The 19,813-nt window shown below is 44.9% G+C and overlaps 1 protein-coding gene across 6 annotated transcripts in view; it reads left to right on the top strand.

Annotated features, from left to right (window-relative positions):
* GTF2IRD1 (GTF2I repeat domain containing 1) overlaps positions 1 to 19,813 on the top strand; it is a 169,867-nt gene that overhangs the window by 86,349 nt on the left and 63,705 nt on the right. For all 6 annotated transcript variants that reach the window (XM_054008426.1, XM_054008429.1, XM_054008425.1 and 3 more), the window contains 7 exons: positions 711 to 857; positions 8,373 to 8,556; positions 10,349 to 10,659; positions 12,049 to 12,138; positions 13,240 to 13,323; positions 14,483 to 14,666; positions 18,508 to 18,533. In XM_054008426.1, coding sequence (XP_053864401.1) covers positions 711 to 857; positions 8,373 to 8,556; positions 10,349 to 10,659; positions 12,049 to 12,138; positions 13,240 to 13,323; positions 14,483 to 14,666; positions 18,508 to 18,533 — 1,026 coding nt within the window. The remainder of the gene's footprint in view (positions 1 to 710; positions 858 to 8,372; positions 8,557 to 10,348; positions 10,660 to 12,048; positions 12,139 to 13,239; positions 13,324 to 14,482; positions 14,667 to 18,507; positions 18,534 to 19,813) is intronic.

The raw sequence follows: 19,813 nt of genomic DNA, 5'->3' as shown, positions 1-19,813 counted from the left end.
GTTTATGGATAAATACTGTGACAACAATGTGTTAGGTGTAGTGAGTTTGTCAGGGCCGATAGGAGTTGCTGTTACATGACAGTAAACCCTTTGTCACTGGGCATTGAGAGGCTCCACCATAGCATTTCCACCATAGCTACCACCAGCCAGCCAGCACTCATAGTGCAAAGGTGGGGAAAGTTCCCCAAAGCTGCTGGATGCGCAATTCTTGTTAATTTACAATGGGAACTGGGTGTCCAAATCCCCTAGGCAGATGGGAAAATCCCATCCTTCATGGGTAACTTATTGTCCCCGGATAGTTGTGCTCAGATAGGAGTAACGTGGTGCATCTGCATTTTGCTGCCCTTCTGCTCAGGGATGGATTTGACTACTAATGCTGGGTTTAAGTGGTGTGTAGAGTATTGAGCAGCCCTTCTGGCCTGGGGACACCGTGGGGCTGAACATCCGGGGAGCTGAGCGGCTGCAGCCATCATTGATTTTTGCTGGAATTGCGGGCGCTCTGAGCTTTTGAAAACCAGGCCCTTGTGGTTTTAAAGCGGAGTCATTTGGGAGCTCGCTGCAGAATGCTTGACAACCAAAACTGCCAGTGACCTTGAATCCAGTGCACGTCATGGTCAAATTAGGGCGATGGGGGAACCACCGTGACCAAAACCCTCCCCTTCCTCCAGGCACTTCCACTTTCTCCTTCTTTCTTTTTTCTTTTCCTGCAGGAGGTCAGCAGAGGAAGGAGCAGGATGCAGACTTCCAGAAGAAGGCAAAGGACTGTGGCCGGAGCATCCCGAGGGTCTCCCCGCATCAAGGATCAGACATTTACCTACTCAGGAAGATGGTAGAGGAAGTGTTTGATGTGCTTTATAGTAAGAATCTTCACAATTCTATTTGGGTTGTTTTTGAAGGGACTGGTCTCACCAACGGCTGAAGGCCCGTTATCACCCTGACACGCTGAGAAACTGGGCCTGTATGTACTTGTGGCTACATCTTTCCACCCTGCTCTGATCTAGCCATTGCATCGTGATCCCTCGTGGCCTCGATTCAGCACAGCACTTAGCACATGCTTCGCTTTAACTTTAAGCACATGCTTAAGTCCGTCCATCCTTGTTTAGCAGATCACTAACTAATCCCTTTAGAAATCTGCCCCTGTAAGCACTTGCTTAAGTCCCATTGACTTAAGTGCTGGGGTGAGTAGGGATAGATTTAAACAGGTGCTTGGGTGCTTTACTGAAGCTCTCAGAGCCCAATCCTGCACCCCACTGAAGTCAGTGGCACTTTTATCACTGGGTGAGTGCAGGATCAGGCCCTTAAGAGATTATGAAGGGAACTTTATAGCCTTGTAGACATGGAGCGTACATCATGTTGACTCCATTGAAATCAATGGGCCTAACTGTTAACGTTTTCTTCTGCAGAGAGGCCCTAGAAGAGACTATTCCACGGCTCGTTAGCTAAATGTGCCAATGAATAAATTAGTGTGTGTGTGTGTGTGTGTGGACGTCCTTAGAAATGCTGTCCCTGCAGCATTCTCAAACCAATGCTGTGCTCCCAGCAGATTTTTAAAATGTGGTCTTTATCCCTAATGTGGCTTTTAAGGTGGTTTTAGTGCCAAATTTGACTTTTGAAGGAAAAAGATGATTTTCCTAAGAGCCCTGCGACCTGAGCTCCGAGACGCAATCTAGTTTCATTCCAGCTCATACATCTTCCCCAGTAATAAAGATGCCGCAGTTAAAATGTAGCTGACCACAGTGTTGCTGATGTAACCCACCGATGACTGTGTGTGTGAGAGGTCTCTCGCTGTGCCTGATCCGCAGAGCATAGGAGTTGTTACAGCCCTAGCTAGGGAGCTGTAACAGGCTGTAGCTGTATAGGCATTTAGCTCTGGAGGTCTCGGGTTCAAATCCTAGTGTTGGTCAAGATGGTGGCAGTTGCACATGCACAAAACCAGACAGGCTTCCAGCTCACCTTTCTATAATCCGGGTTGGACCAACAGTAGTGAAAACACATTTGTGTTAGCAAAAGGAGAATGCACCCCAGGATCTTCCCGCAGAGTGAAATTTGCCCCTTGCCGAGAGCCAATGCAAGGGCTTACACCACTTTCGTCCCACTTAAATCCTCAGTCAGGTTGAAATATTGCCTAGACAGTGTGTTGGCCTTCTGCACAGTGGCAAATTAGACCCACTGAGAAATAGTTGTCTTCCTGGTGTGGTCTCAGGTTCGAAAGTTCTGGCCCCATAGGCAGCCACGGCCCAAGCAGGGTTAAATGGAAGTTGGTTTCTGCACAGGGGATTACAAATATTGCCCAAGTATATATTGGAAACTGGTCCCAAATCAGCTGAGAGTTTGCAGGGGAGTCCACTAAGTCTTGGAAGAACAACGATAATCCCTAATCCATTGACTCACTTTGTGTCACTTCACATGCCTTTGAGTGCTTGCTTTACAAAGAAAATGCATTGCTTGCCTGAAGATGAACAGGGGACTGAATCTCAGCCTTTAAGAGTGAAGGTCAGATTTGTTGTTGTGTTTATAACTTGGCATTTCGATGGTGGTTTTGCAGTCCGTTATCTAGAATCAAGTAATAACAAGACTGAACTATCTTAAACCAAACTTTGCACCCTCGATAATCTGTATGTTATTCCCTGATAACCAGAAACTTCTATGCTCAAACTCTGTTCACTGTTTTTTTTTAACATCATCTTAATAAAATTTTTAAATTTGTTACTGTGTAGCACCCAGAGAGTGCTAAGTGCTTTGTAGCCAAGTAAAGAGACAAGTTACCTGGGTTCTGCCACTCGTCTGCTGGGGTGACCTTGGGCAAGTCATTTTATTGCTCTGTGCCCTATCATTAGAAGTCAAGGTTTTAGGAATCACTTAATGGATTTGGATACCACATCCCATTACAATGGGTGTTCAGATCCTCTCCACGGCTTTCAGATCGCAGCCCAAATGGACACTGTAGGGAAAGGCAAGTGAACGAGCAGTGAAAGTCAGCACTCGCCTTGTTAGATCCCCAGATGAGAGAGGGGGAGGGGAAGAGGGAGAATATGAATGTACATAATAAAACGTACCTGTTTGAGGGTCAGTTTGGAGGAAATGTTTTATGTTTTCAATCCAGCACCCATGGTGGTGCATGGACACACATTTTTTAAAACTTAATGGGAACTGGAGTATGGCCTAGTGGGAAGGGCACTAGACTGGCATTCTAGAAACCTAGCTTCTGTTCCTGCCACCAGTCTGCTGGTTTGACCTTGGACAAGTCATTTCATTGCTCTGTACCTCAGTTTTACTATCTGTAAAAATGGGATAGTTATAGTCACCTCCTTGTGTGAAGTGCATAGAGATCTACTGGTGCAAAGCACTGTTAGAGCTAGCTGCTATTATTAATATTTATTTATTAGTGTCTGGGGCAATGAACTGGAAGACTTGGGTTTGATTTCCTGGCTCGGTCACTGACCTGCCGTGTCACTTGGGCAAGTCACTTCCCCTCTGTGCCTGTTTCTCTCTCCCTCCCCCCCCCCCCATCCCACCTTTTGCCTGTCTTGTTTCTTTAGATTGCAAGATCTTTGGGGCAGAGATTGTCCCTTGCCGTGTGGTTGTACAGCACTTAGCACAATGAGGTGCCAATTTTAATTGGGGTCTCTAAGTGCTACCCTACTGCAAATAATGTTTGGCTGACTGTTTAGAAGTGGGGTGCATCAGTAATTTGCAATGTCTTCAGTGGCAACGAGGGCTGTTCTGAAAATCAAGCTGCAGATTTTTGTGCGCATCTCTGGTGTGCAGCTGTCTGTCTGCTAATCTTCATGCCCCATGTGAATGTCCCTTTCTTCAGACTATAACTGGGGTGTGTCCAGTTCCATATTGACTACAGTAAACTATGCTGAAGATGGATGCAGAACCTGGCTCTGTATCCTATATCTAGAGGTCTGTTTGAAATTAACAATTCTCTTTCTTCCATTTTTATCCTTTAAAGAAAGTTGCCTCCTATCAATGAGGATGAAAAATAACAGAAAACGCTCGCTCCAAAGAATCCCAAATTCCCTCTGGAGCCCAGTAATCTCTTCACCAACAGAATGACTGATTACCATGGAGTTCTATTAATCAGACATTAATGATTATTATTGTCTCTCTTTAGTTAAAGCGTGAGCCTCTGCTGAAGGTCACTTTGAAGGTAGCACGTTCCCCACGAAAACTTGTCTAGGCACCTGCAAGCATCTAGCCAATAATTGGTTGCTATCAACATTATTTGCTTCTTTCTTCCTGTCCTGGGGAAGGAGAGGGGGCGATATGGGGAAGTGAAAATCTGCTGCAGCCAGTGCACTGAGGCAAGGAATCAATTAGTACTTTTCAAGCGAGCAGAGAGTGTACTCACAATGTTGTGGTTCAAAGGTTTGTTTTGAAACTTCTGTTATGGAGTTAATTAAAATGTTATCCATCCAAGCTATAAGGAACACTGATTGCTTGAGCAAGTCACACATCATTAGTTGTGTTCTTTGAAGCAATGCTCTGTGTTGAAGAAATTACTTTTAATAAGGACTCGTTGACAGTGCCACGAGGTTTCCAGGATTTTGTAAAATCAGCTACAGGTTAAAAAATTATTTAAATGAAATAGATCACATAAAATCCCACAACTAATTACAGACTTCTAAATCAGGGTTTCCCCTGCGCCAGTGCAGTGACATGGATCGAAATACCACAAAGAAGAATGATGAACGAATGTACTGTGGGCTTTACAGCCAGATGTGCTGCACTTTTACATGCATCTGGATGCTGAGTCACTGAGTATTTCAAGGTTTCAGAGTAGCAGCTGTGTTTGTCTGTATCCGCAAAAAGAACAGGAGTACTTGTGGCACCTTAGAGACTAACAAATTTATTTGAGCATAAGCTTTCGTGGGCTAAAACCCACTTCATCAGATGCATAGAATGGAACATATAGTAAGAAATATATACATACAGATAACATGAAAAGGTGGAAGTAGCCATACCAACTGTAAGAGGCTAATTAATTCAGATGAGGTATTATCAGCAGGAGAAAAAAAACTTTTGTAGTGATAATCAAGATGACCCATTTTAGACAGTTGACAAGAAGGTGTGAGGATACTTAACATGGGGAAATAGATTCAATATGTGTAATGACCCAGCCACTCTGACCGCTATGCTTACCTACATGCCTCCAGCTTCCATCCAGGACACACCACACGATCCATTATCTACAGCCAAGCTCTAAGATACAAAGGCATTTGCTCCAATCCCTCAGATAGAGACAAACACCTACAAGATCTCTATCAAGCATTCTTAAAACTACAATACCCACCTGCTGAAGTGAAAAAAACAGATTGACAGAGCCAGAAGAATACCCAGAAGTCACCTACCACAGGACAGGCCCAACAAAGAAAGTAACAGAATGCAACCTAGCCATCACCTTCAGCTCCCAATTAAAACCTCTCCAGCGCATCATCAAAGATCTACAACCTATCCTGAAAGATGATATCTCGCTCTCACCGATTTTGGGAGACAGGCCAGTCCTCGCTTACAGACAACCCTCAAACCTGAAGCAAATACGCGGTCTCTCAGGTGCTACAAGTACTCCTGTTCTTGAGTAATTTATGTCCTTGCGCTGCTGTTTTTTTTTCTCTCCTGCTTCCTGCAATGAGTGCCTGATCTATTGGTATCTGTGGTTCGGGTCAGGCTCAGAACTTAATTTTTTCAGGAGAGAGGGGCTCAAGATTTTTGAGAAGTGTTTAGTGATTTGGGGTGCCTCCATTTTATGGCTGTCCAGCTTGAGACACCTTTAGAGGCTCCTGGTTTCCAGACCGTGCTGAGCTCTCATCCTTTGAAATCAGGCCCCTGGAAGGCATCTCTGATTGGGCACCTAGACTCGCTCGTCATTTTTGAACATCTTGGTCAAGGTGCCTACATTCTCCCTGGTTCTCAACCTTTCCAGACTACTGTACCCCTTTCAGGAGTCTGATTGGTCTCGGGTACCCCCAAGTTACATCTCACTTAAAATCTACTTGCTTACAAAATCAGACATTAAAATACAAAAGTGTCACAGCGCACTATTACTGAAAAATTGCTCGCTTTCTCATATTACCATATATTATCAAATAAATCAATTGGAATATAAATATTGAACTTGCATTTCAGTGTATAATATACAGAGCAGTATAAACAAGTCATTGTTTGTATGCAATTTTAGTTTGTACTGACTTCGCTTGTGCTTTTTATGTAGCCTGTTGTAAAACTAAGCAAATACCTAGATGAGTTGATGTACCCCCTGGAAGACCTTCGTGCCCCCAGGGGTATGCGTACCTGGCTGAGTATCTCTGGCCTAAGGTGACCCTTGTGGCAATGGTCGTTTTCCCCTGCAGAGAAAGAGGAGCAATTTGTTCCCTGCTTCCCACTGAGATATTGCTGGAAGAGGTGCAGGGATATTTTTGTGCAATTCTCTTATTTTGACATTGGCTATTGAAGCAGGAGTAGTGTTGTGGGTAAAGCATGGGACCAGGATATATGGGTTCCATGATCACTGCTAATTTGCAAGTCAACGAACCCTTCTGGGCTTACCTGTAAAATGGGGATCATGGTATTTCCTTATGTCACAAGCAGTATTGTGAGGCTCAGTGCATTGACATTTGTAAAACATATTAAGATTGTTGAGAGAAAGGGGTTACTTGTTCATTTTGATTTTTTTTTTTTTAATGAGAAACTAAGACACAAAATGGCGGTAGGCAAAAGAGTCACTTTTTCCTTTTTCAGGCAGGTGAAGTATGAATAAACATTGAGCCAAAAAGTAATGCTGGGAGTACTTTAATGAATATGCAAATGAAAATAAGTTATTAGCTCTCCTTCCTCACTAAGTAGACGATCTAAGGTTTTCTTCATCATTCTCTTGTTCCCAATGTATGTAAAGAACCGCTTCTCACTGCTTTTTATGTCCCTTGCTAGGTGTAATTCATTTTGTGCCTTAGCCTTTCTGATTTAGTCCCTACATACTTGTGCTCTTCTTCTGTACGCCTCCTTAGCAATTTGTCCGTGTTTCCACTTTTTGATGGAGTCTTCCTATCTTTCCTTCTCATTGGAGTAGTTGGCAGTTGTGCCTTTAATATTGTGTCCTTGACCAATAGCGTAGCTAGCAGGGTGCAGGGGAAGCAGCCGCTTCCCCTCAGCAAATTTGCCAAAAGCGGTGCCTTTCCAAAGGCGGCCAGAGGAGCAAGCGGGGGGGTGTAGGCTGGCCGCCCACAGCACAGCCAGCAGCCATGGGGCGGGGCGGGCGGCGGGCGCGTGGCCGGAGGAGCAGGGGTGGGGGGGCGCGGCATGAGGTGCGCGGCCGAGGGAGCGTGGGGGCTGGGGGGGTTGCTGCTTAACATAACCATCACACTGCCAAGCTGACCTGGGGGGAATTCTGTCCTGACCCCAGATCTTGGGATTAGATGGACTCTGAGCATGTGCGCAAGCCTCACCAGCCAGGCATCTGTACTAGCTACTGATGAGACCCTTGCGCTGTTCTGCTGCCCACAGCACAAAGCCAATGGTTGCTCCAGCATGGAGCGCAGCATGTGGCCCACAGCGCGGCCGGAGGAAGAGGGGGAGTGGGCGCAGCATGGCGGCCGGAGGAGCCATGGTGGTGGGGGAGGCGTTGTAGCCGGAGGAGCCAGGGTGGGCGCGGAGCGGCCGGAGGAGGAGCCGGGGGGGATGGCCAGAGGAGGAGCCGGGGGGGGGGGCGCCTTTTTTATGTTTGCTCCCTCTCCTCTTAGAAGCAGGTTACGCCACTGTCCTTGACTAACTGCCAGCTCTCCTGAGCTCCTCCCGTATTTTCTTCCCATGGCACCTTACCTACCAGTTCACGAAGTTTGTTAATCTACTTTTTTTGAAGTGCCTTGTCCTTATTCTGCTGCTCTCACTCCTTCCTTTCCTTACAATCATGAAATCTATCATTTCATGATAGCTTTCACCCAAATTGCCTTCCGCCTTCAGATTCAGAACCAGTTGCTCCCTGTTGCTCGTAATGAAGTCTAAAGTAGGTGTCCCCTTGTTCCTTCGTCCGTTTTCTGAAACAAAAAGTTGTCCTCAATACATTCCAAGAATTTTTGTGTTTTGCGACATCACTGTTCCTGCTCCTCTTCATTGGGGTTTTGTGAGACTTTATTAATTAATGTTTGTAAAGTGGCTGAAGAGCCATAGATACTGCCATAGATAATGGCCATGTTTTGTTATAACAATATTATGGGTGGGAAGAATTATCCTGACCAGTTCGCACTGGTGTCTGCAGTCTCAGTCCTGCTCCGCATCTCTCTGCTAAAGCCCTGACCAGCTGCAATTGTGAGCAAATTCCACCTGGAAAAGCCAGTGACTTTATCAAATGTGTAATTGTGCCCGTTTCCCAGGTGAAGCCATAGGGAAGAACAGCGTGGTGCCCTTGCCCTACGAGAAGCTGATGAAAGAGCCAGGATTACTCGCAGTTGCCGGCTTGCCTGAGGGACTTGGCTTCCGGAAGCCCACGGAATACGATGTGAAATCCCTGATGGCGATTTTGGAGCACAGCCACAGTATCCGGTTCAGGCTAAAAAGGTAACTTCATAAATCCTGAGAGGGTGGGAGCAGGGAGTCTTCACTTCTTGTCCACACTGAGCCAAGTCCAGAGAAGGACCCTCCCCTTTGAGTTCAGCGAGCTCTGAACTAGGCCTCTGAAGGGTTTTGTGTGGCAGCTGCATCACGTGAGGGGGAACACTGCAGAGCATGGTGTCGTTTGTCTCATTACACATGGGCTTGGCTGCTTTATGGGGCTCTCTGACAGCCACATAAAAAGCTGCCCTGGCTGAGTTAATTAACAGCTCGACGCCACCACTAATAATCACGTGCTGCCGTTTTCCACTGGTCTGCGAGGTGCAGATGTTCATTAAATACGGTGTGCTGCTCCCAGCACAGGTTTCTCATGTGAACCTTGAAATGTAGGTGCAGCCATGTTAAATCAAGGCGTACAAAGACTCGGCGCGCGTGTGAGAGACTAATTTATCATGGTCTGGGGGGCCGTGGGATCTTTACTTCACTATTAAAAGTGAAAACAATATCTAAGTGTTCCTACACGTACAAGCTTTAATGACGTTCTTCTACGTGTCATTACATAGGAATTGTCTGTATGATAAGCAGGATGCTCTTGCCTCACCAAAGGGAGTTCCAGTGTAAACCTCCTAAACCTCTTTTCCAGTCTAGAGAGAGTATTATACTGTGCTAGGTGGTCAGGATTTTTGCATGAAGGGGTGATATAGGGGCTAGGCACCCTTCATGCTATCATAGCCACATTTCCAAAAGTGGCCTCTAATTTCAGTCTTGTTCATTTTTGGCCCTGCCAAACTTGAGGCACGTTGGGCCTGATTTTAACAAGTGCCCTGTGCCTACAGTTTCCAATTTGAAACGAATTAGACCTGGGGATGCTCAGCACCTCTGAAATCGCTCGGTATGTCCAGTTGGGCATGTAAAATCAGAGAAATGGGCAGTTCTCTTCTGAAGCGGGTGTAGTTACTTGAGGTAAAATTCACCACGTTCAGAGGGTCAGTACAAGGTCTTATGCACCACCTGAGTTCGCCTGAAGCCTTATTTTGAGTAGAACTAAGTGGTGCTTTATCCTTGACCGTGCATGATGGTGAATTCTATCCATAGTTTCACCCCTAAAGGTTGCACTGAGCTGTCTAATTCCTCTCCCCCGCTTGGGATATGGAACTAGGCCAGTTTTCACCACTTGTGGATCTGGCTCATAAAACGTATTGTAAAGACTGACACCCTTCTGAAGAGAGAAGGGGAAAGAGACGAAAATAGGGAGTTAGCAGAGGGAGAAATTGGGGCAGGTTTACAACTCCTTTGACAGCTGCCGTAGATTGGAAATGATAAGCAGAGAAGAAGCTGGGCCAGTTATTAGAGCAGAGTGGAGATTGTACTTTCCACCCTGCTGGACTGTCTTGAAATGATTGTTTGGAAGCTGTCCTCTCCCTTTCCTCCCCATTGCTTTTTAGCTTGTTCTCCCGATGCGCGCCATTAAGACATGTAACATGGACAGCTTGGGCACAAGCCCACCCGTGCAGCTTTAAAGCTGTTGCAAACCGCTTTCCCGCCTTGGGTATATGAGCAAAACCTTTCTTCCTTGCTCCAGGAACCCTTGTGCCCCTGACCTATAGGGCTGATTCAGCAGACATTTAATATCAAATGAGACTGAGATTGCATGCAGTGTTGCTGAGCCAAGCGGTGGTTCTTGTTGCTGATGTTGTTAGCTGTACGCAGGCTGTAGCGCGCAGTTCCTATGTCAGATGCCATACGATGGATCTTGAAAGTACCTGTGTTTTCCTCTTCTTTCTTTTTTTCCATTCAGGCCAGCAGACGAGCCCAGCAGAGAGGCGAACCCTAATGTAGAGTTGAATTGTACCTCTCTAGTATCCAAGGGCAGCCGGGATTCCGGTCCAAATAACCACATCACTAAACCAGCCAGTCAAGACACTCCATCCACTGTAGCCATGACCAATTTCTTATACGGTGTCTCGCTGCCTACGCAGATCGCCACGGACCTAAAGCAGGAGATGTCTGCCAGTCTGCCCGGGGTGAATGCAGCCAGCGAGATGCTGATGCCCAGGCCCTCAGGAGAGCTGAAGGTGCCTTCCTCACAGGAGTACAGCGACTGCTGTGGTAATAGCCTTGTGTTTGCTCTCAAAGGAGGGCCTGGCCTAAAGCCCATTGAAGTTGATGGAGAGGCTCTCATTGACTTTGGTGGGCTTTGGGTCGGGCCCAAGATCGGTCTGAGAGACAAGGAGTAGTGTTGGGGGTTAACACAGTTACTTCAGATTCCTCTAGGCCTGCCTCAGGTGGTCCATAGAATTTCACTGCACTCCCTGTCACCTTTGGGTATGTTTTAGCGTCGGGAGTGGGGAACCATTTGTGTCATGCCAGCGCCTTTAGTTTAGAGCGTCTGGTGGATCGTCGGTGTATAACTGAGGAAAAATCATTCACTGGGATGGTGGGGAGTGTGATCAGAAGGCCATCATTGCTAATGGAAAGGCTCCAGTTGATCTCAGGGGACTTTGGATCGGCTAGCCACTTGCTAGCTGCTCATTCTGAAATCCTCAGCACCACAAAACGCTTTCAACGGGGGCCATTGTGGCTTTCTAATGACAGCCCACTATATTCCTGTGGGTGTAGGGTGGCGGGATCAGAATCTGGATTTGGGCATCACCCTCATTCCCTGGGACAACAAAGACTTGCTGTGTCCCGCTCCCCATGCACTCCCTTGTGTGGATCTAGAGTTGTACAATCCTCTCTGAGATGGGGCTTCTCTGCAACCGCTCCGGTGATCTGCCCCCTCCCAAGGCGCAGACCCCAGCCATTTCAGAAAGCAGAGCAGCGCGTGTGTGTGTACTACAGACAGAACTAACGAACAACATGTGGGGTTTTTTCCCTTTAAAATAACTGGTGCAGAGCCTTATGTACCTGAGATGGGGGAGAGCCCAGTTCTGAGGGGTCAGAGACTCAGCCGAGGGTTTTGAAGGGAATTCAAGGGCTCTTTTTTTCCTTTTGCGTGGCTCTGTATTGAAAAGCTCTGAATGTGACTCTGTGGGCTTGCCGTAGAGTAGTAGCAATGTAGTGTACGTGGGCCACCAAATGGCTTTTTAATCCCTGTGTCCTCTAGGCCTGCTCTGATCAGGGTCAGGTGACATGATGGCTACAGCACCAGCGGCCAGTCTATACCAGATCACCCTTCCTCTTGCTGCCACAAGCGGAAAGGGTCCCCCTGCATTTTGGGATTATACACATCCCTACAGCTCACCCCCAGTCCCTCCCTCCCTCGCTCGCTCAGGGATGAATATTGCCCAGAGAAGGGTTCAGTGACTGGCCCAACGCCACGCAACAAGTCTGTGCCCAAGCTGGGAATAGAATGCAGGAGCCCCTGTTTCCCAGTCCTGTGCTCAGTCTGGCAGAGTCTAGGCCGTGGTTACCCTTCTGTGCCTGCTGGGGTGGGCCTCTTGCCCCTGCTTGTATTAGGTGATAGGGCTCTTATAGTTCCTTTTTCCTTGTGTCCAGGACAGAAATCTGCAGTCCCTGGTGGTCCGCTCATCCAGAATGTGCATTCGTCAAAGCGTATCCTCTTCTCCATCGTCCACGACAAAACAGGTGTGATGCTCGCTGGGTCCGGGCGGCGGCGGGGGGGGGCACTGCCAGAAAGAGACAAGGGAAGGAAATGGCTTCTGGCAAAAGTCCCAGCCCCTGGCCGCTTCTGCTGTTTCCCCACTGCTCAGCATGGCTGCCAAAGTATTTGGCTCGCGGTGGTCGGTGCCATGCTCAATGCTCTGTCTGTCCCCAAATGCTTCTGGCTTATCCTCCACGAGGAGCTGCCGGGACCTTTGTCCCCTTCTGCCTCCTGAAGCTGGCCCCATAGAGAGCAAGGGCTCTGCACCCCCTTTAACACAACTTGGTCCTAGCTCCGTTGCGCTTAGTTGCAGTGTGTCAGCGTAGCAGCTGGAAACTCTCTCTGTACCTGTCTGTACCCACACCTCCCTCCCTGCCTCCTCACCCGAGTGCAGCAGAGTCAGGAATTCCTCAGAGCGCCTGCTGTGAAGTGGGGAGACAGGCTGCCCATGTTATAAATGGGGAATTGAGGCACAACGTGCCCAAAGGCTGTGGCTGACCATCCTTCCTGCTCTGCCTGGCTTTGCAAACAGAAAGGACAGACTGAAATCCCCATGTGGTTTCCAAATAATTAAAACACAACAGTTCTGTGGCTCTCTCTTCCACACAATGGGTGCCCCTGGGCAATTTCAAATGCAGAGGAAGATCCCATCCCTGGCCTGGGTATCGTGCAGTGTAACAAACAATTAGGCGTTCACTCTCCTAGATTTTCAGTAGATGGGGCGGGGGGCGGTAAGGGGAAGTTAATACAAGATTTAAAACTTCTTGTAATGATTTTTAAAGGTTGGCTTATGGTTGGGCGTGTTCCGTTCTGAAGGTTCTTTCATTTGAATGTTGGAAATGTAGAGTCATTTCCTTAGAGGTCCTTTTCACGCACGTGCAGCTGCAGAGGAGTACCCCGCAGGATGATGGGAGAAGCCTAGACCTTATCAACCAAGCTGGCAGCACTTGCTCAGGAAGGGGAAATAACTGTTTATAAGGCAGCCAAGCCTTGTTCCCGATTCCTAACACCTCGCAAGCGAAAAGTGCATCTGCTGTCTGTGTGCCATATGGAAGTTCCTTATTTCGTATATTTTGTTTTGCTAGATAAATGGGACAGTTTTATAAAAGAAACTGAAGATATCAACACCCTTAGGGAGTGCGTGCAAATTCTGTTTAACAGTAGATATGGTGAGTAGGAGTTAAAATTCCATTATGCATCTGCAGTGCTTGTGGTTTGCATAACATTATGTAGCAATCATTTTTGTTCCCTAACACAGCAGCAGAAGCCATATGCTAAACTCCCTTCCCTTTTTAACACTCCTCGCATGGCAGCTCCTAGGCTCATGGCTTCTATTTAAGGTTATGTCAATATTTCCATTCCGAATCCCCCATATCAAAGAATTTATAGCTTAGCTGCGAAGTGGCCCCAGTCTGAAACTTAATGCACAGGTTCTCAGCTTGAAAGCATGTCTTATGTACCTTCAGCAAAGTTTTAGGAGGAACAACTGAACCACGACTATTGGAAAATAAACGTAGTGCAAAAATAAAGATACTGGTTATTCCAGCTGCTTTTAACATCCTTGGAACTCATAAATGGCTTTGTTTTGTGGTGTTAAATTATGAATCCCCCTTTTTAAATAAACCCATAGGTTTATTTTCCTTAATCTTCTAGCCAGGCGAGCATCTGTAAGCAAACTAAATCAGTCATGAATGGAATAGATTCAATGGCCTCAGTTCATGAAGAACGAGTGTGCTTTCTGTAGTTCTTTCTATTGAAGAACTGTTACTATAGTTATACCCTGTTGTACCATGGGCTTGTCAGATTTCACAAGCTAAGCAGGCTTGGGCTTGGTCAGTACTGAAGTGGATGACCTCCAGAGAAAAGCTGGCTGTGATAGGGGTAGTGTTGAAGCTTGCGTGAGGCATCTCTGTATCTTGATCTAAGTTGTCACAGGGTCCACCCAGCTCTATACATAAGACTGCACGGGTTTCTCCTGGGTGGTGGTGGTTGCTGTTTCTAGGTACCTCTGTACGTCACCTGATTTGAGTAGCGTGAGATGTACCTCAGCATTTTTTAAATTTAGTTTAGATTTTGTTTGTCCTTTGCTTTATTTCTCTGTTTAACTTCTCCCTTAGGGGTAACTTTTGGCAGTGGCGAGGGATAAGTTAAGCTTGGAGCCCGGGGCTCTGTTGCTGGAAAAAGGAGGATAGTAGGACAGCAGACCTGTACCTGTTTTGTAGATCTACTTGAATTTGTTGAATTACGTTGTCTTCACCTTCTCTTTGTCGTCTTTAAAAAAAACAAAAAAATCCAGTTGGAAATTAAAGCCATCTGTTAACCTTTCAGCTGAAGCTTTGGGTTTGGACCACATGGTTCCCGTGCCATACCGGAAGATTGCCTGCGACCCAGAGGCAGTAGAAATAATTGGGATCCCTGACAAAATACCCTTCAAACGACCCTGTACCTATGGTGTCCCCAAGCTCAAACGAATCCTGGAGGAAAGGCACAACATCCACTTTGTCATTAAAAGGTACACCGCTAATCAGAGATATTTCAAAGTGGTGACATGGATGATGTTTTAGTCTGCCTGTTTTGTGTGAGTATGTAGGTAGTGTTTTGTTCTAAATTTAGTTCCTAAATAGTAACCAGAAAATTGTATTCTGTTGTTTTTTTTTTTTTTTTTTTTTTTTATTTACATAATGGCAGCAAATATTGGATCACTTTTTCTATTCACCCACTCTGTGTTCGAAACAAACTTCCACACAGAAGAATGTTTCCACTGGAGGCAGAGAGATGGGTTCCCCTGGAATCAGTTTGGGAATGAAAGAGTAGTAAGCACGTTGGGCAGATTCAACACCTGGGAAAAGATTTTTCCAGTATGGTTTTACAGAGGGTGGTGGTGGTTGTTGTTGTTGTTTTTTTTTAAACTAACTGTGATGGTTAATAGACCTAAAACTTGACTTACCACATGCTATGTAAATAATTACTTTGTTTTTTGCAAACAGATATGTGGATTTTGATATCCCTCCCTCCCCCCAAATTCACTGTTTTTCCAGCGCGCTCAATTTTTTTTTTGCTTTTAACAAAAACCAAATCTATGCCAGTTGCCCAGTATTTATAATCATCCCTACAATAACAAACCACGAATGTTATGTCACAAATGCTTCAGTGACAATGGCTCTAGATTAGCTTAAACCTTTCAAGCGTTTTATCTGCCTGCACATTAAGTAGGCGGTCAAAATGACACATGACATTCAAATTGTGCTAGCTGAGTGCATATTGAGATATATATGGTAATTTTTCCCCTACCTATTTGCCTGATAACCACAGATATGTTAAGTTTTTTATAGTGGTTTCTACTTTTTGCACTAGAATAGGAATAAGGTGGAAAGTTGCACAATTATTTCATCATTTTCAGTGTATATAATCCCTCCTCATCTCTCCAGCAGGGACACTGTTTCCTATCTAGCTTGGTCAGCTGATCACCATAGTACTCAGCACTTCGGAATCATGATGTGTATCACGCCCGTGGGGCAGGGCAGTGCTGTTATCCCCATTGTACATGTGGGGAACTGAGGCGCAGAGGGATTTGCCGAAGGTTTATGGTGGAGCAAGTTTCAGGCTGATGCCCTAACAATCCTTCCTCTCCTCATCATTTTGTGAGGTTCCCTCCCCGATGTGTCTTTTTTTGTTTCCCCCTTCTTGGGCTCATCTGAAACAGAGAAAATTCTTAACATAATTTTCATCCTTACTCAGAGCTGCTGGTTTCTGTCATCAACAAAAGCTCCCTTTATTGGGGGAGGGAGAAAAAAACCACACCTTTAATTACAAGTTATTTTGAGGAAACTCAATAATTCCCTTAGTAAAGTCTTTGCTAGAACCTACAAAATGCAGTGTTGTTACATTAGTGTTCTTTATTGTGTCCAAAGGCACCTATCAGGGCTGGAATCCCTTAGTGCTAGGGCTATAAAAACATCAAAGAAATAGGACCTCAGTGCCAGATCTGAATTTCTAGACACCTACTGCCACTCAATTTCCAGCTGAAAAATCCGTGAATCCAGTCATGAATTCTCCACTTTCCCTTTAATCAACTGGTACGATGACTCCTGTTTATTTTATGTCACGGGAAATTGTTCTTATGTAGGATGAGGGGCTGTAGATGAGGCAAGATTAGTCCTTTTTTGAGAGAGGCCTTGTGCCAACCCCTCTAATCTGAATTATGCAGTTTGGACTCCTCCCCAGTTCTTTTGCAGTGCACATAGCAATAGTTTATTAATCTCGTGGCCCATTGTGATTCCTTTAGAAAATAGATACACTCCAGTGCACTGGCTCTCCCCCAATCAATAGACGCAGTGAATAATGACACCCCAGTTTAAAGCTGTGTGTCCACTCGTTTGTCACTAGACCTGTGCTGAAGATAGAGGTTCTGTTTCACTACGGATTTTTAGATTCCAAGATTTGGCTTCATGCTGAAGTGGAATGGAAGCTGAAAATCGTGATATGCTTCCAAAGAAAAATTCAGAAAATATTTTTGTTTCAAGTCAGTTGGAACATTGGGTTTTTGACAACATTTTAATTGTCAGATTTGACTTTTTAAAAATTCTGTAGTGTGTAATATACCAAATTTCAAAAAAAATGAACCAAGTCGGACTGTTTCATTTCTGAAAATATCAGAACGGGATGTTTCAACATGCTTGGAACTTTTCCTCATTTTTCTTCCAAAACAAAATCTCAGGGAAAAAGAGCTGATTTAGCACAGTGTTTTGGTGTTGATGGATCTCTGTATTCTGATAAAATAAGGTTCCATCGAAGTTTCTCCAACCAGCTCTAATCGTAACATGTCGTTCTGAACGAAGGCCGGTAGTTTCCAATGCATTGGTAGAAGGTTGAAAGAATGACAGAAAGTGAAGCTCAGGCTATTGGAAATTAGAGCAAGAAGGAAAAACAAAACATCCCATCCCTGACTCAACGAAGTTCTTAAACACGTGCCTAACTTTAAGTGTGTGTGTAATCCCATGGAGTCAAGGGGCTTGGGTCTCCATTGCCTTGCACCTTGTAGCATTTACACCAATGCAAAATGAGTGCAAATGGGGTGTAAAACACTGCAAAGTCAGGCCCCAATCCAGCAAGGCTGCTTTTATTTATTTATTTATTTATTTATTTATTTATTATCCTTTTATTTGTATTGCAATAGTGCCTAGGAGCCCCAATCACGGAACAGGACCCCACTGTGCAAGATGCTGTACGAACAGAGAATAAAAAGACAGTTTCTGCCCCAAATCGTTTCCCATCTAAGACAAGAGACAGCAGATGGTTACAGGTGGATGGGAGAGTGCAAGGAAAAGATGACACCATATTAGTCAGCATTCTAGGTAGTGGTCCCAGCACACCAGTGGCCTAACCTTTGTTAGGTTTTATTGTGGGTATCATGACAAAGGAGAGTTTTAAAGAGGGATTTGAAGGAGGATTGGGAGGTGGCTTTGCAGATGTTTTGGAGGAGCTGCTCTGAAGTGTGAGCGGGTAACGTGGGACAAAGCATGAAGGTGCTTGTTGGAAAATATAAATATAACAGGTGGGCAATGGAGGCTGGCATTGTTGGCTTAAAGTTAAGCACATGCTTAGGTACTTTGTTGGATCAGAGCCTTAGAACAAAGAATCAGGCCCCGTGCCTGTAAGTAAGTAGTTACTCACATGCTTAAAGTTATGCACGATCTTAAATGATTTGCTAGGTCAGCATCTTAGTGTTCAGAGAGAAACCTCAGCATCCTGGTATTCAGAGAGAAACCTAAATTCTTTTAGGTCGTGGGCATAAGGTGAATTGCCGACAGTGAGAAACATTCTTCAGTCCTAAATTTAGTCATTTAGTGGTCTATTGATAGCTGCTCTTATGGAAGTTTCTTTCTTTCTGCTCGCATAAGAGCTGTTGGACTGAGCTTAGTGAACACTTTATTAAGATGAGTTTTTATAGGAAACTTAACAATGGTCCCAAAATTACATATTTACAAAAGATGGACAAGATTGCAAATATTCCTGCCATAATGGTAAATGGACTAGACTGAATAGCAGAATTAAAAGCCGTCTTGAACTGTCTTGGCCCCATAGCCTTCTGCTAAAGCCAGAAAGTAACAGTTTTATTTAATACAGTTAGTAAAATGGAGAGCATGACTTAGAAGCAGATGTTAAGGTGCTTTAGATGAAAGACACATGTTGTTAGTTGTTCGATTTGCATAAGAAAATACAGGGTGGTTGTTTTTTTTCAAGGAAAAGGAACAAATAAACGCAACACGATTCTTACTCAATATATTGTTAATAAACGATATCTGAAATTCATTCACTAGATGCTCCTGTTTCTTTTCTTTTCCCCCTTCTAGGATGTTTGATGAGAGAATTTTTACAGGTATGTTAATAACATTCTTTGATTTATTGTCTGTGAAGTGAAAGAGAACACACAGAAATAGAGTAAAAATGATGTAATCATTTAAATAGCCATAAGTGAAGGGCATATGTAGTTGTGTTCACCAAAGATAAAACCTTATTTACATAATATACACAAGTAGAAGAAAATTCACTCCATGCATAGGACCTATGCACCACTTAAGTCTAAGTTTAGCCCTTCAAATAGGGCTGAAGTGAGACTTAAGTCGTGCATAGGCCATGAACTGGCTTTGTGCACAAGGTAAATTTCACCCCTAGAAAGCCATGGAATATTTGAATTGTACTTACAAGGCAGAAGACACACACTGTGGATTCCCATTTATAAGTTATTCTCTCTCCCTTGCATATAAATACCCAACTACTTCAATTTAACTACTTGGCTTTGTCTTTTGCTCCTTTTTACTTGTACTGCGAACAGTGTAATATGAAAGACACCATTTCAAGCAACTTTTAGCAAATAAAACGAGGCATATATTAGTAAGATCTGAGCGCTCCTTTCAAAATACTATGAAAAGACACCCAAAAGATTGCTCCAGTGGCTTTTTCCTATCTTAACCTGATGTATATCTGAAAAGTTACTGTAAAAATGGCACCATCTGGTCATGTGTTTGTCTGCCAATGATTTCAGACCCAATGGGCTCAGTTTACAAGTGAAAACTTATTTTCTCTAACTAAGGCTGGGATCTGAGAGTCAAGCTGGGTGCTTTTATCGCCAGTTATAAAGGTTCTACAAGCCACATTAACCCTTCAATGGCACCTGTACAACCTTGTTATGTTGCTGGTAAGCCCTCCCTCGCACCCACGAAACCCCTTTGCCTACAGTGGGGTTTGCGGACGTGTAACTGACTGGAAATTAGGAAACAATTCCATTGTTGTTGCACAGGATTGGAACACATTCCAGCTTACTCCCTCCAATCTGTGTGATCTCTGCAAGGCTAACAGAAGCAAAAAGTTAGCAGATCTGAATACACAAAAGAACTGAGTCTGCTGAGTAAGGAGGTGCCATTTTTACTTTACGCTTTGTCGGAACGGAGCTGCACTTTAAGTTACCATCTACAAAGTATCCCAAGGTTTCCACTGCAGTTTTGCTCAACATTTAATTAAAAACCCACCGCTCCTAGGAAACCTATTTTTGCGGCTCCCTGGGCAGCTTCATTGTAACAAGAGCAAGATTTTGGTGCACGGGAAGGACCCAGTTGAACTGTGGGAAGCATCTTTAATGCTCCATGCTGCTTGGTGTTC

The sequence above is a fragment of the Malaclemys terrapin genome, chromosome 18, assembly GCF_027887155.1.
Source record: "Malaclemys terrapin pileata isolate rMalTer1 chromosome 18, rMalTer1.hap1, whole genome shotgun sequence".
Lineage (NCBI taxonomy): Eukaryota > Metazoa > Chordata > Testudines > Emydidae > Malaclemys > Malaclemys terrapin.
The sequence above is the reverse complement of the archived record's forward strand: the minus strand, read 5'-3'. Positions and strand labels throughout refer to the sequence as shown.